General features: G+C 38.3%; 2 protein-coding genes across 2 annotated transcripts; one reads left to right on the top strand and one right to left on the bottom strand.

Moving 5' to 3' along the window:
- The first annotated feature begins 9,301 nt into the window (after window positions 1–9,301).
- Window positions 9,302–10,506, top strand: LOC126784727 (uncharacterized). The gene is made up of 2 exons (XM_050510219.1): window positions 9,302–9,491; window positions 9,723–10,506. The coding sequence occupies exons 1-2, from the start codon at window positions 9,377–9,379 to the stop codon at window positions 10,085–10,087; spliced, it is 480 nt and encodes a 159-aa protein (XP_050366176.1). The 5' UTR covers window positions 9,302–9,376; the 3' UTR covers window positions 10,088–10,506.
- Window positions 10,507–11,828: 1,322 nt separating this feature from the next.
- Window positions 11,829–14,306, bottom strand: LOC126784722 (aluminum-activated malate transporter 2-like). The gene is made up of 6 exons (XM_050510213.1): window positions 13,992–14,306; window positions 13,567–13,713; window positions 13,114–13,386; window positions 12,899–13,005; window positions 12,403–12,546; window positions 11,829–12,318 (listed from the first exon to the last, which is right to left on the bottom strand). Exons 1-6 carry the CDS (start codon window positions 14,266–14,268, stop codon window positions 11,995–11,997), a joined length of 1,272 nt encoding a protein of 423 aa, XP_050366170.1. The 5' UTR covers window positions 14,269–14,306; the 3' UTR covers window positions 11,829–11,994.
- Between the last annotated feature and the right edge of the window lie 228 nt (window positions 14,307–14,534).

Genomic DNA, 14,534 nt, shown 5'->3' with positions numbered 1-14,534 from the left:
TCTCGTTTTTGTGAATTTTTCTTCTCTTTGGTTTCACCTTGTTTCTTCTATATTTGTTTCTTGTCCATCTCTCTCTATTATCTCAATCGTTGATGTTTAATATCACATAGGCATATGTATGGACGATTAAACAATAATTATGTAAAATAAAGATGCATGGTAAATGCACTAAGCAATAATCTCTTCCTCTATTTTTCCTCCTCGATCTACCATAATTGTTTTCCCATAAGCTTGTATATATAATGGACGTGAGATAAATGAACGTTTCCAACAAGTCTACATATTTTAATTGAATCAGAAATATCATTGATTCTCAAGTGCAATAATGCAAATAAGAATCAATAGTTTGGTTAACCACACAATCAAATATAAATGATGCAACTAAGATTAGAGCTTTCACAAGTAGAGATACTAATATGACCTCTTTACTAGCATTCCGGGCTAACTTGTGAGAAGCTCTATTATAATGAGCACTACATCATATATGAGAGATATGAGTTTATCAATGTCAATACCAATGTATCACAACATATTCTCTGTGCTCCAAATCTCTTACCTTCACAATTTCTAAAATGTCTATTTATAAGAGAAGAGACTTTTCCCCTTTACTTAATGCATATCTCCTACAAAAAGAAAAATATATCATGCACGGCTCCACCACCTAGCTAGGGTTAAATTCCTTAACAAACTTACCAAAAAAACCGTGAGTGCACTTAGGAAAGAATTAAATAATATACCATGCAAAAACAATCCTAATTAACTTCAAAAACCTTTTCCAACCAAAGAATGTGTTTCCTTATATATATAGGATAACTAGCTCTCTACGTACATGCATAGGTATACACCATCTAAGCCCTAGCAACCAATACTTACCATCTAAACCCTAGCAACCATATATATATAAATATATATATATATATAAGAAATTAAGCAACCATATATGTAAACTACCATATATATATATGTATGAAAATAAAGTAATTAAAAAGATATGCTCAAGAAGATCGGAATTAAGTCTATATGGTAGCAATGAGACTTTGAATCCAATGCTCTCCTTCTCTGATTAGGAAATCCTTTTTCTGTTTGATCTTTGATTTGATCTCCGTCTTCATCTCTTGCACTTTAAGAGTTTAAGCTCCATCAACTATGGAGGCCAATGTATCTTCACTCCATCAATCAATTAAATCAATCTCACCCAATCAGACCCGATTAACCATCAATCATGACATCAGTTGATACTCTGATTATTGCTTATATTCAAACATACCCTGAAATTTAGAATTCTATAATTTCTTTTTCTTCAGATTTAATCATGGCCATCAGATACGGTAGAATCGTTCAAGTCAGATCTGATCCTAAACTCCCAATTCCTTTTATTTAGCCTTTCTCCTTCTCCTCTTGCCTCTCAACGTAGGTCGTATACGTCACCATAAGATGTATCTCGTCTCTGTTTCTGGGTTTTAATTTCCAAACAAAGATGAAAACTTTGACGAAGGTTTGGTAGAGAGTATAGATACATGTGCGAGCATTATGAATCGAGTAAAGCCATTGAATAAGAAGTAATTGAAATCGAAACATGAGGAAGAGAAAATTAAAGCTGATTAATTGACGTGTGGCACTAACACTGTGTATTGAGTGTGTTGTGCATAAGCCCAGATTCTTTGAAGAACGAAGAACACATAAATCTCTAGGTTTTTTTTCGCCAGATTCACCACTCTTAACGGCGTTAGCATGGAAGTTGCTGCTATGTAGAAAGCTATAATATCAACGGCTGAGATTAAATATTGGTAGTTAGTTCACTTAAACCTTGGTGCCTTAAATAAGTCTCCTTAAGAAATTAGAAACTTTTCTAACTCTTGTTCATTTCTATTTTCTTACCTTACCTTAAAAAAAAAAAACCTAGTTAACGATGTTGTAGGCTTGTGATTATTTCATAAATGGCCCATAATGATTTATCATTCAGTACATCAATAATCATTTTATTGAGTAGCAGTTAGTCTATGATTCCGGTCCATGGGAGTTAGTAAATCATTATATGGAGTTACTGGACGTTAGTTGTTTTATTTATTTTGAAATTAATAATTTGTTTGCCGGGAGATTAGTAATTTATTATTGGACATTGTTGGGTTCAGTGATTTGTTATTTTACGTTAGTAGAAGTTAGTGTTTCATTGTTTGGAGTTACTAGACATCAGTTTATATATTATTTTAGAATTAATAACATGTTTATTAAAGGTTAATAATTAATGATCGGACGTTACATAAGTTAGTAATTTATTAATTAAATGCTACTGGGACCAATATAATACTTTGGGAGAGGTAAACTAAAATTTAGCGATAATTGGTTGGAATCTACTGCCTAGTGTTATCTTTTTCATTAATTTTCTCTTTTAATAACTTTTTTAGTATATGAGAGTAAAATAGTCTTAAAATAAATTAAAAAAATAATTTTTGTACTAATTCGGTAAATATTAGGTTGAAAAAAATAATTATTTTTATAATAATCGACAAATATTAGGTTAATTTGTTGAAACATGCACATTTTAACCAAAGTCATGCAAATGATGAAATATTATTAAATTGGACATTAAGTGAAAAAAAATTGCAGAAAAATAAAGACAAAATAAAATTAGTGTTCCGAGAGAATTACTATTATATCATTGTGTGTGTCTTAGCCTTATTAAGTTTCTTGTTAGAGATAGATTCGCATCCTTGTAATAGATTAGGACTCCGAATCCTACAAGATTGTGGTTATGTAATGCTTATATATAGGCTCATTATCAATCAATAAAGTGTTACGTTATGTTCCATTACATTGTTATTATTCTCGTTTTGTTCCCCCTCCAACATGTTATCATGCACTTTGTTTTAAAGTGTCTCAGCGACGAGGCCACTAGAACAAAAAAATTCAACCCTGGTCCTAAATCCTTTTTCCTTCGGTAACATCTTTTTCTTGGTTTCACCGGAAAATTACATCAGTTTCCGGCAAATAGTTGTTGGAACAAGAAAAAAAAACCAAAAGATCGAAACTGATAAGGGCACCTAGTACTTTGATCTGGGCACTCCAACCTCAAATATTTCCGAGCTGCGTCGTCGAGCTTAGCCACTGCCAGACTATGCTCCTCCGGCGTCTTCCCTCCTCCAGTGGACGCGGACCCAGTCCCGGTATGATGAACCAAATCCCACCTGTCGACGACCTCTGCTCCTTCGGCGTCTTCCCTCCTACAGTGGACACCGACCCAATCCCGGTATGATGAACCAAATCCCACATGTCGACGACCTCTGCTCCTCCAGCGTCCTTGCATTCGTCGCGCCGCCACGAAGTCTCGTCGGGCCTCCACGACGCTCTGACGACCCTGCTAGCGAGTCTCATCAGTCCAGAACGGCAACAACCCTCCCCAGTTGCCCTCCTCCTCGCAGCCCCGATGAGACGCATCATCTGCTTGACCCGGATCTACAGGATCCGACCAGCCTTGACTCGTCTTTAGAAGATCTCGACCCAGTTCGATCTCCGGACCCGACTCATGTCGGCCTTTGGGCCTTCTGCTAACCCCAACAGCCCACTTTGGGCCTCAGTCCTTCCGAGCCCAACAACCCTATTGACCACATATTTTTTTTCTTTTTAATTATTTAATCGTTCCATTGCACGTTTAGTTCATAACTACATTTTTACGTGCTCGTAATAGGAAAAATGACCAATCGTCGTACCATTGTGATGACATGCATGCCCAAGATGGATATTACTCAGGAGCTTTTTATGTCATCAATACGATGATCAACAAGCAAAATGATTTTATCAAGCAGCTTTTCTACATGAAGATATTTAAAGATTATCTCATTTTAATGCGGTTTATTTGGCAGACCAACAAATAAGTTTTTCTTAAAGTTGTTGCTTTTGAACACACACACAGATATATATATATATATAAATTATTGGGCGCTATTAGCATTCTTTATGTCTCCTTTCCGACCTTTCTTATAACACCGATAGGACCAAAGAGGGATATGATTCCCCTCTTGGTCGACTTTTTTCGTGTGACGGTCATGAAGGAGTCACATTATTATTTAAAAGGAAGAAATCGATTTCGTGTGGTCGCCTGAGTGCAGCGCTGTTTTGGGTGCGATCATGAGAATCGCCGATATGCATCGATTATTTTGTGACCATGTACATCACAACCCTTCTAATTTCGCTTACATACTTGAATAGTTTCGAGTATTCGAAACCCATACAACCCTCGTTTCTTATGGATGCGTCGCCATCACGACTGTTATTTGAATGTTTGAGTTTTCTTAAACTCATGTCTATAAATGATAATCCCAAGGTCTACGTACTAATTTATTTGAGTTGAAATCCATTAGTCTGAAGCAGCATTATTTGCTGACAAAAGATAAAAAAACAAATTATATGGGACACACTTAAAGTGATTCAATAACCGTCTATGACGTTGTATTATGAGAGTTGACCTTGATGCATGCTCCACATCCAAGAAACACATGTCGTTTTGGCACATGTATCTATATTATCGAGAGAACTTTGAAGATGGAAACGTAACATTCTTCCATTCTCAAGTAAGTAAAAACTTTTGAGCCAGAGGCTAAGGTTCCGCCCGATCCGATATGCAAGATTTTTATTGCTACAGGCTTTTGCTTAGTCAATCTCTTTTGACTATGTTTTATGCTTACTATTTTTCAAGTATGACGTTGGTATTGCCATGTTTCTTGCTCGACTTTCGCTTAAGTCGTCTATTGGAATTGGAAGCTTGTTTGTGTTGTATTAAATATTTCATTTTCATAAATTTTCTTGTATTCCTTGTTTACAAGATAATCTCGTGAGAATTTTATTTGCCTTGACTTAGCATAAATGGTCAACATTTGCAACTCACGTGGTTTTTAAATTGGTCACTTTTGGGTCATGGGACCCTAATAGTACTACATTGTGAATTTGGACCTTAAAATTTGGAAAACGGACCACGAAATATAAAAAATTGTCGTCGTTTTAGCCTCGGCCGTATCCGGTTATTGTTCCGGCGTTTCCGGAACGTTTTCTGGCGTTTTGGCCGACTTCCGGTCATTGTTCGGCGTTTTCGGCGCCACTAACTGGTTCCTACCGGCGTCCCTTGTCGAATTTGCAGCTCCGGCCTCCATACCTGCCAAATCCGGCCGCCGTTGACCGGTTTTCCGACAAATGGCGCCGGCGGTTTCCGGCGAGTTTTCCGAAGATTTTTTCGTTGTTTCTCGTCATTTTTCCGGCATAGTTTCAGCAGTTTTTGCTGCCACATTTTCCCAGTCCAAATTTCACCAGGTTTTGAGTTATTTTGTCATGGTTTTCCGGTTAATTTTCTGGTTTTATCCAAGTCGTTTCATAGCTCAAACGATGTTGTTATTATTATTGGTGACCACCCGCACAAATTGGATGGTTTTTACCACCCTAATTTTTTGGTATTCAATTGCTCCAATATCATATTTTTACAACTTTTAAGTTGAAGAATGTAGTTCTATTGTCATGTGATACATTCGATAGGATTGTACTATTTGTTTTCAATCCTCTTTCTGACAATGTCCTACGGGGTATTGCTTAGAATTGTTCCCCGTGTCGTCGAATCTCTTAATTTATTTTGATGATGTCCTGCGGCGAAGTCAAGTGTCTTTCTAATTGCGTATCCACTCACACTGTTCTACGGGATATGTAATTATTTTACGGATCTCGTGCGGAGATTGTGTTTTATATCTTTGTGTCTTGCTAAGTTTTAAAAGGTCATACATGTCAATGATAAATTTTCGTATAAATACTTATGTTGAGAATGAATAGGAATATCTTTGTCAGAAATTCTACAAATTGGTGTACGCAATTCCGCAGCTGCCTTGCACGCCCTGCACCTCCTGCTGCCCCTTCATCCCCTGCAGACCGGCAACCCATACACTGCCCTGCAGCCCCTCCAACTGCCCCGCATGCCCTCTTGTACGGCTTCTTGACAAAACGTGCTTAATTGATGACTTTTATTATCAATCTTCTCATGTGAAGGTTTCCTTTGAGCATATTCCATTATTACAACATATTTAAGGTAACATTAGTGGACCCTATCCAATCGAATGCGGACATTTTTCGGTATTTTGAAGGTATAGGTTAAGAGCATGGACGCGTTGGTCACACGTCACTTTGCTTTCCACAAGGAACGCTGCATTTGCTAAGTTTTTAGCTATGATCATCATACTAATGGCTCACCACCCTTCCCATCCTCTCAAATCTATTTGATTGGATACCGTTGGAGAGTTCACCTCCACGACTTTGATGATTTCGTTTTGCATATCTACTGGGATCATCGTTGAACATATTGTTCCTCATGTTCATTCACTGCACGATCTAGCAGAGGCTCGGTCTTGGTTATGGGTACTAACCTACTGGTATTTTCATGAGGATATGTAATGAGTTGCATGCAACGACACTTATTCATTTCAGACCCACAACTCACCAAACGTTTAGTGCGTACCAGATGGTTACTGGATACGATCCCAACATTCTTTTCACTAAACGCCTATTTGGTGACGTTGTTAATATGCCTCCATTTTCGTATCTCAGATGGGTCTACATGAAACGATTAAATATTTTGGTTGGTTATGATTTATGAATCACCAACACTTGTCCGTTATTTCCAATCTACAACCGTGGATCTCTATCTTGCGATATATCTGCAGACAATCACTTTGATGAGACATACTTCCCATCGTTAGGGGGAGATATGAAATGCTCTCATTCTGGTTTCAATACCAGGAATTGACGTGGTGTGGCACTATGTCTCATTAAGATCCTACACTGCTCTGAGTAAGCAATAAGTGCAACGCATTATCAACCTCTAGAAAGTCAAAGATTCAATGCTCAATGACTTTACCGATATTGCGAAAGTGACGAGATCACACATAAATGTTGTGTTGTACCGGTAAGGTTGGAACTCCCGAAATAAGGGAGAATTTCATATGACATGGTCCTAGCACTGTTGACAACATCCCTGACAGTGGGAAGAAAGCCGACGATGACACCATTGTACATTGTGGTGTTATCAACGCCCGTGGTATTGCACCACAAAACAAAACAAGGGCGGAAAACACAAAGATGGACTAGTAAGAGTCATAGCTTCGGTCTTAGCTCCTACCTAGATAAGGGGGAGATCATTATTCTCTTGAATCAAAACCAGAAAGAAACGATATGCGTAGGCACAAGTATTTCGCCCATCATCAAGAGATATTCTCTGAACATGTCTATCAACTAAGTTTCTGTGGGACGCTTCAGACTCATTTCGTTGATGTCAAAGAACAAAGAAAATCTTTCAATTGATAGTATAAGCGCGCGCATGTTTAATGGATTGATATCCCATGAATGATGATGCATTCGCTTATACTCTTATTCCGTTGTAAAGTATCAACAATGAGCAACTTGACCGAAGTGGAAAGAATCAATACAGACTGAACTAGACTTGTTATATTAGTCATTATTCGTAAGTGTAATGAGAAAGATGAAGTCATGCGATATTTGCAGGACTTATGGCGCAAAGATCATCTCATTATCCTAGTATTGACTACGATGAGTCATATTCTCTCATAATGGACATAATTGATTTCCGCTACTTGATCAGTAGTAGTGTCCATGAAAACTGATTTGCAGCATATGATATTGGTCATAGAATATATGTAAAAGGATCTTGATACAGATATGAAAGTGCCTGAATGACCTTAATTTCTTAAATGCCTCCAGACCACGGAGAGCTTATGCATTCAGATTGCGACGTTCGAGAAAACGTAGTACAATCGGTTGCAAGAACTTATACCCATACGTGTTCATATGAAATCCAATTTTGGACTCTCTATTCCGTCTAAGTAAAGATGATGAAGAGACTCAATGAGCTATGGATTCATATATGTAAGTGTTGTTGGGACACTATTGCTTTCATTATGATGTGATTAATTATGCGCCTATGCATCGTCATTAGACTTGAATTGTTCTTTTGACATGGGTCTAGTTCTACATTTAGCGAATCAATACATTCCTCCCCACACCAACACCGCCAGAAGCTCATACACACTAGCGTACACATTAGTGTTGTTGTTGACACTGGTAGCGTAGAGGATACATATGATACCGTCTCGGACCAAAATCAGTCACTAATTGGTCTATTCCCCCATTCATTTGTGAAAGACACATTGAATGTGACAAATCAGAATTTGTCCAGTCTCTTAGGTCAACTTCAACTAGACCTACATGACAACTCACTCAATAAAATATGGTAAATTTGGGACTGTTGGAAATGTCTATGTGTCTACTTTCCAAAGATACCAACCATTTGTTCATAACTATCATATTAAGTGAGTTATGGCAGTTTTAGCAAAGTAGAACAGTTTTGTCTGGGAATTTGCAAGTCAGTCAACTTCGACAGAGCATTGTGAACTGCTCCGATCGAATTAGGTTGTGAACTTTATGTCATTGGAAAGCCACATGTGTCTACTTTCCAGAACATTTTATGGTTCACGAATACCTATTGTGACGAAGAAGTTATGACCGTTTAAATGAGTGAAAATCACTCTACCCAAGCATCTGATTTTCATTGCAGACTCTTGTTTGGAGTTGTTATGCAATCTTGTTTCCTAAGATCTAAGTTTGGCTATGTATAGCATGTATGATATAAGGATACGTGGTAAGATTAATGATTAATCATCAGTCCAAGATTACTTTTGAGAAGCATGTAATGAACGTTGTATACGTTGTTCTTTGTACTCCATGATTATGACACTAATCAAAAGGAGTTGTTTTGTATACTTCAAAGGGAGTCTACCTCACATGATGTTCTCAAATGTAAACGGTGCGTTCTGCTTTTTTTCCCTTCGATCAAGCTTTTGTTTTTACCCAAGAGGTTTTTATTTTACTTGACAAGGTTTTTACCGAGGTAAAGATGTGTGCACCATGCAACCTAGGCATGCGACACAAGGGGGAGTGTTCCATGAGAATTATTATTCTACCATTGTGTGTGTCTTAGTTTTATTAGGTTTCATGTTAGAGATAAATTCGCATCTCTGTAATAAAATAAGGACTCTGAATCCTACGAGATTGTGGTTATATGATGCATATATATAAGCCACATTATCAATCAATAAAGTGTTATGTTATGTTCCATTACATTGTTATTATTCTCGTTTCGTTTCTATTCCACCAATTAGAAGAATAAATTTAGTTTGACGACCGCCCAGGCCCTAACTGAAACCAGGGCCACGTGTGGACGATGGCGTCGGTTCTATCTGCCTATATAACCCAACCATGATCGGGTTAGGTAGGTCGGCCACCGATCTGGGATATCAAAACTGAAAACAACCTCGCTCCAGTTTCATCAGCCATGTTGCGCTTGAGACCAATCTCGGATTTGGACCCGGACGATCCCCGACGGTGGACGAAGCCTAAGAGTAATTTAGAGCGGCATTGCTGGGAGGAAGGTTTTGTTTCTATTGAGCGTAAGTTATCTCTTGTTTGGTCCAGTTTACTTTCCCGATTTTGGTATTCAAAGTTGTCTGCAATTTAGGTTGAGAAAGGACTGCTGCTACTTGATTATCCTATTAAATATTTATATGATGCATGAGTTTGTTTGCTTTTTATTTGGAAGAAATAATTTACAAACAGAAAATTATATGAAGAACATATCCAAGATTTTGAAGATTGTGTTTTTCGTTCTGTTCTGTTGACAGTAGCTGAATTCATAAGATATCAAAGGAAGAAATTTGGGAGGCGACAAGTATACCGGCCTTCGGAGGCAGAACAAAAGAAAAACTATGGGCGCTGGCTCCCTAGCCTAATTACTGCAAGTTGTATTGATGATGAACCTGCTCCTTCGAAGAGAAAAGCAATCGACTTTGGTGTAGCTCCTACTGCTCCTCCGAAGAAAAGAGCAATGGGTGTTCCTTCTGCTGGTTCCGCGTTCAAGGATTGTAACTCTTGTGGTGTCACCCACTGGCGTCAACAGTGTCCATATCGTGTTCCGCGTGGTGCTCCGGAGGAGTCGACAGAACCAAAATCTGCTGTTGGCACTGACAACACTTCTCCCCAGACCTAAGATCAATCACTGAGTCTCACCCTTTTGTAAGCTGTGTTTGCTGTGGTCTGTATTTATTTGGCAACTCAGTCAACTCCTTTTGAAGTCATATTTCTATGTATGTATGGGTACTGTGTTAAATCTGCGATCAGCCCCTCGCAGTACTAGCTAAGTTTTTAATGTCAACATGCTCCGCAAGACGGAATGCTGTTGGGTCTGACAACAGTTCATGCGAGACCTAAGTTCAATCACAACTTGCACTCTGTAAGCTGTGTTTGCTTTCCTCGGTCATGAACTCCTTTTGATGGTGCATATATATTTTGTGTGGGAACTGTGTTAATCCTAAATCTGTGACCAGTCGTTTGCAGTAATAGCTTGGTGTTTAATGTCAATGTGTATGGTGTTTTTCCTGTTAAGTTATTGTGTGATTTCTGATGCTATATCTCTGTCACATCTTCTGCAGTCTTCCTAAAATGGAGTTGCAGAGGTCACTTCTGATGCATTGCTATACTGATGTTAATTGCCCTTTGCACTCACTTTTAGTTAACTAATTTTTTTTGTATTCCTCCGCAGTCGATGAGTTGTTCATTTAAGTTGGTTGGAAAATCATTTACAGCATGGTGGTTGAGAAACTGCAAAGCTCTACTGTGTCAACTGTGAAGTGGAATATATAAGAGATAACTGCTAAACTAGTTTATTTTTGCTGCTACATTAACCATTAGCCGTCACTAGAACACCTCAAAGACTAAAACTAACAGGCGACGGGATTATATTGATTTTTCTATCACGTTTGTTGTTTTGACTGATTACTTGGTTTATGCTAGCTCTTTCACATATTCTTAAATGATAGGTGTGGAACTTTCTGTTTAATTGAGGTATCTGACTCGAATGTTTGATGCGATTTGATACGAGGTATATTTTGCAGATAGTACAATATTCATCATGCCTGTGGCAATGGTGCTTTGTGTTTTTGCCAACTAATCACAGGTTATTCCTAAATGTCATGCTGATAATGTATGTGGAACCTTTCTAGATAATCCGGCCTGTACATTAGGTTCACGACACATCTGGTTACTGTTCATTTTTACAAGCTGAGCATGTACTATTGATAATTTCATTCAGATACGGTAATCTCTGACCAATTCGTTCTTTGTAATGCTGTTTTTTTCCGTTACTTAAGCCGAATACCATCTTGGTACACGAACTCTAACTGGAGACTAAGTTTGTGAGGCGAAATCCTCGCGTTCGAGTTGTACCTTTGCATTTGGTGCTGCTTTATTGTCCACATTACTGACCAAATCTAGCAAATGCAGCCCAAGGACTTGTTCAATGTGATATATTCATGATCTATCAACTGGATCATGCCATGCCTAATTTTTCGGTGACTCTTCAAACTAGATCCATGAAATACAGCATCTTTACCAATAAGATGCAACAGCTGCATTACTCCACAATGCATTAATGCACCTTACTGAAACTCTAAAAGGTGACGCAACGATTAGATTTCTATGCAAAACTGTCGATCTAGCTAGTCGAAAACATTTCTTCGACTAAACTCTGGATTCCCCTTAGGCCCTCGAGCCAGTTCTAGCCTTCTAGGTCGGTTAAAAGGAATGAAGTACCAAGCAAGGCCCATTCTACACATTTCTCTTCTAAACATCACCCTTCGCTTACATAGAGGCATAATCTAAAAGCAAATTGAATTAAAATCGAATTGAACCTTATTTCTCATATATATGATCATCGATCAGTTACATGGTTAATACCAAGTCCCATCATTTGGTCTCGTACATACAACATGTAGTTCCAGGCCAAAATTGGCAAATGGTTATGTACAGGCGTACAGCATAATACCATGTGCTCAAAGTATGTACTGATAGCTGTTAAGAAGACCATTGCCATGTATATATATATACACTTATACATGGTTATTTGGTACGAAATTCAGCGAGTTCACCAAGTTCTTCAACCTCCTTTGCCAACTCTTCAACCTTTTCGACCATCTCCATTAACAGGAAAACAAAACATGAAATCGCAAGTTCATCGACATTTTGTAATGGTCCAATCTTGGAAGAAGAAATGATGGAGTTCAGTTCTACTCTCATTGACTTCAACTTGGGCATGATCATAGCTTCTTCTTGGCTTCTTCTCATCTTCATAACGCTCTCTCCGATCTCTCGCAGAGTCACTGCGAATGAAAACCCTACAGCTTTGCTAGGCTCTTTAATCGACTGTCTCACACTAGATGATGGCTAACCATTCCAAAACAAAGAGTTAGTCGTAAACTTGTGTTGGAACATCTTAATTAGTGAGAGCAAGGGTAGCGAGGTACGTACCTGTCTAGGAGATTGAAGGCAGGCTTTGAGGGAAAGAACAATAGTAGCGAGGTCCCTTAGCTGCTCTCCAACCTGTAGATATTTGTTCCATGGGTAGTAAAGACCAAATTTCCCATGCCATGGTTCCCACTTCGCAAAATTTGCCTGTCATACAATATATAACAGCGTTACACCTCACTTTTATAGTTGTATATCCAAGATGGTGCTTTGAAACTTGATGAAAAATAATAGATTGTTTATATATCATGCATTATGTGAGGTTATGATCGATCAGGTGAGAAAAAGGCGGTTAACCTTTTTTAAAGAATTGTATTAAAATGTTCGGCTAAAAATCGATCATAGGTCCATTTCACTGGTAATCATCAACAAAGGCCAGTAAATTGAAAATCGTTTTGCCATCTGATTATTTCACTGTTAGTCGTTTGGTATTTGTCTATGTTAAGATGGCCAAACTGTGTTTGATAGCTAATAATTAATTAAAGGATAAAATATATACCAGCGACTCATCTTTAGACTTCGAGTGCAACACCGATTTGCAACCACTGGAATTGGAACTCGGTCGGCCAGGCTTGTTATCTAATCGGAAGTAATCTTCAAGGCATTCTATACATAGACGAACAGGAAGATGAGTTAGATGGTTCAATAGTACATATATATCAACTTTACAGAATGTATAGTTTTTTATCCTAGATCGTAAACTTAATTACGTACCTTCAATAGCTTTTGCAAGGTCATGGAATTTACTGGAGATCGAGTCATGAAGCTCATCACTGGCCCATGTGGGGGAAACGAGCAAGCTTATGAAGATGCAGACGGCGAAACCCATTCCGATGGTTGATAGCCGATCACGAGCCAATTCCAACACCTCCTCGGCACGTAAACCCGAAACAATCACCAGATTGAAGGTCAGTATGAATATCATTGCTGCATAGTCGTATCTCTTCCTGATGCTCGGCTGCAATCTAACATATGTCCCAGCTGCACCTGAAAACCATGAGGTATACTGTTTTTTAGAAATATGATCACAGCCATCACACACTTTCATCACCAGGCATATAAACTCGGTAATGCACGCCACGTCATGCAAGTAGAAGTTCCAAATTCTTTGGGGGCAACCACTAAACTCAGATTGAACTAAATATGCAGTATGATTAATTATCTTACCGACTATAAATACAGAAGAACCAATGATTATGGTGCTGGCCTTGCCCATGCCAGTCACTTCTTGAGCTAAAGTTGCAGCTGAGCACCCAAGTCCACCTCCTAAGATGGTTCCTAATCCTCGGTTTAAGCCCTTGCTAAGTGTAGCACCTACAGCATTAACGTTACCCAAACATATATATAAGTGATCATTTATCAAAGAATGACTGGTTATCAAATGATTGAACAACCGGGAGCAATTTACTTACGATACTTAGTTGACATTCATAAAAAGTATCTAATGAATTATGAGTTCAATACATCCTGTTACAAAAAATTAACTCGAACTAAAACTAAATCAGAATTTGAAACCAGATTATAGCTGCCAAGAAGAAAAAAGTGAACTTGAACTAGACAGAAAAGAATCAGAATATACAACCGGATTATACCTGCATAGAACTCGAAGATGACGACGACGGTCATTATTGCCCACATTGCATTTTCTCCGACTTGTTCATAGAGAGGATCAAGCAGATAGAGAAGTGAAACCAAGACCAGGGCAATCCCAACCTTGAAGCTGTGAATGAGCTTTCTCATTTTCTGCTTGTTCTTTTGTAGATAAGAGATTATTATTGAAAGCTTGTTTTGTCTCTTTTTCTCTTCCTTAATGCTTGGAAGAGGAAGAGAAAGCTCTTCATCTGGAATTGATATCACAGTCGAACCCATTGTGAGTACTACCCCAGAAGTACTTATAACTTGTTACTCAGTACGATATCAGTTTGTTGAGTTGGGTTGAGAACTTTGGAATGAGGAATGAGGAATGAGGAATGTGATATATATACACGTTCCTCCCGTGAACAGTGAGAGGCAAAATGAAATTAGATAATCCTAATTATTCTCATTCAAAGTTCTACGTGGACAACTAGCTGGCTTAGGTAGTCCTTTCGACTTCAAACCTAAGACAATGCCATATCTAGCTAGGCATGGATGCA

Source organism: Argentina anserina, chromosome 2, assembly GCF_933775445.1.
Source record: "Argentina anserina chromosome 2, drPotAnse1.1, whole genome shotgun sequence".
NCBI lineage: Eukaryota > Viridiplantae > Streptophyta > Magnoliopsida > Rosales > Rosaceae > Argentina > Argentina anserina.
Note: the sequence above shows the minus strand (reverse complement) of the source record. Positions and strands in the feature narration are given on the sequence as shown.

Excerpts from the sequence above, each read along its gene's own strand:
- LOC126784727 (XM_050510219.1), top strand. The coding sequence starts at position 9,377 with ATGTTGCGCTTGAGACCAATCTCGGATTTGGACCCGGACGATCCCCGA. Across the intron at positions 9,492-9,722 it reads AGGTTTTGTTTCTATTGAGC|TAGCTGAATTCATAAGATAT; the intron begins GTAAGTTATCTC and ends TTCTGTTGACAG.
- LOC126784722 (XM_050510213.1), bottom strand. The coding sequence starts at position 14,268 with ATGGGTTCGACTGTGATATCAATTCCAGATGAAGAGCTTTCTCTTCCT. Across the intron at positions 13,387-13,566 it reads TTCTTCTGTATTTATAGTCG|GTGCAGCTGGGACATATGTT; the intron begins GTAAGATAATTA and ends CATGGTTTTCAG. Across the intron at positions 12,547-12,898 it reads AGTCTAAAGATGAGTCGCTG|GCAAATTTTGCGAAGTGGGA; the intron begins GTATATATTTTA and ends ATTGTATGACAG.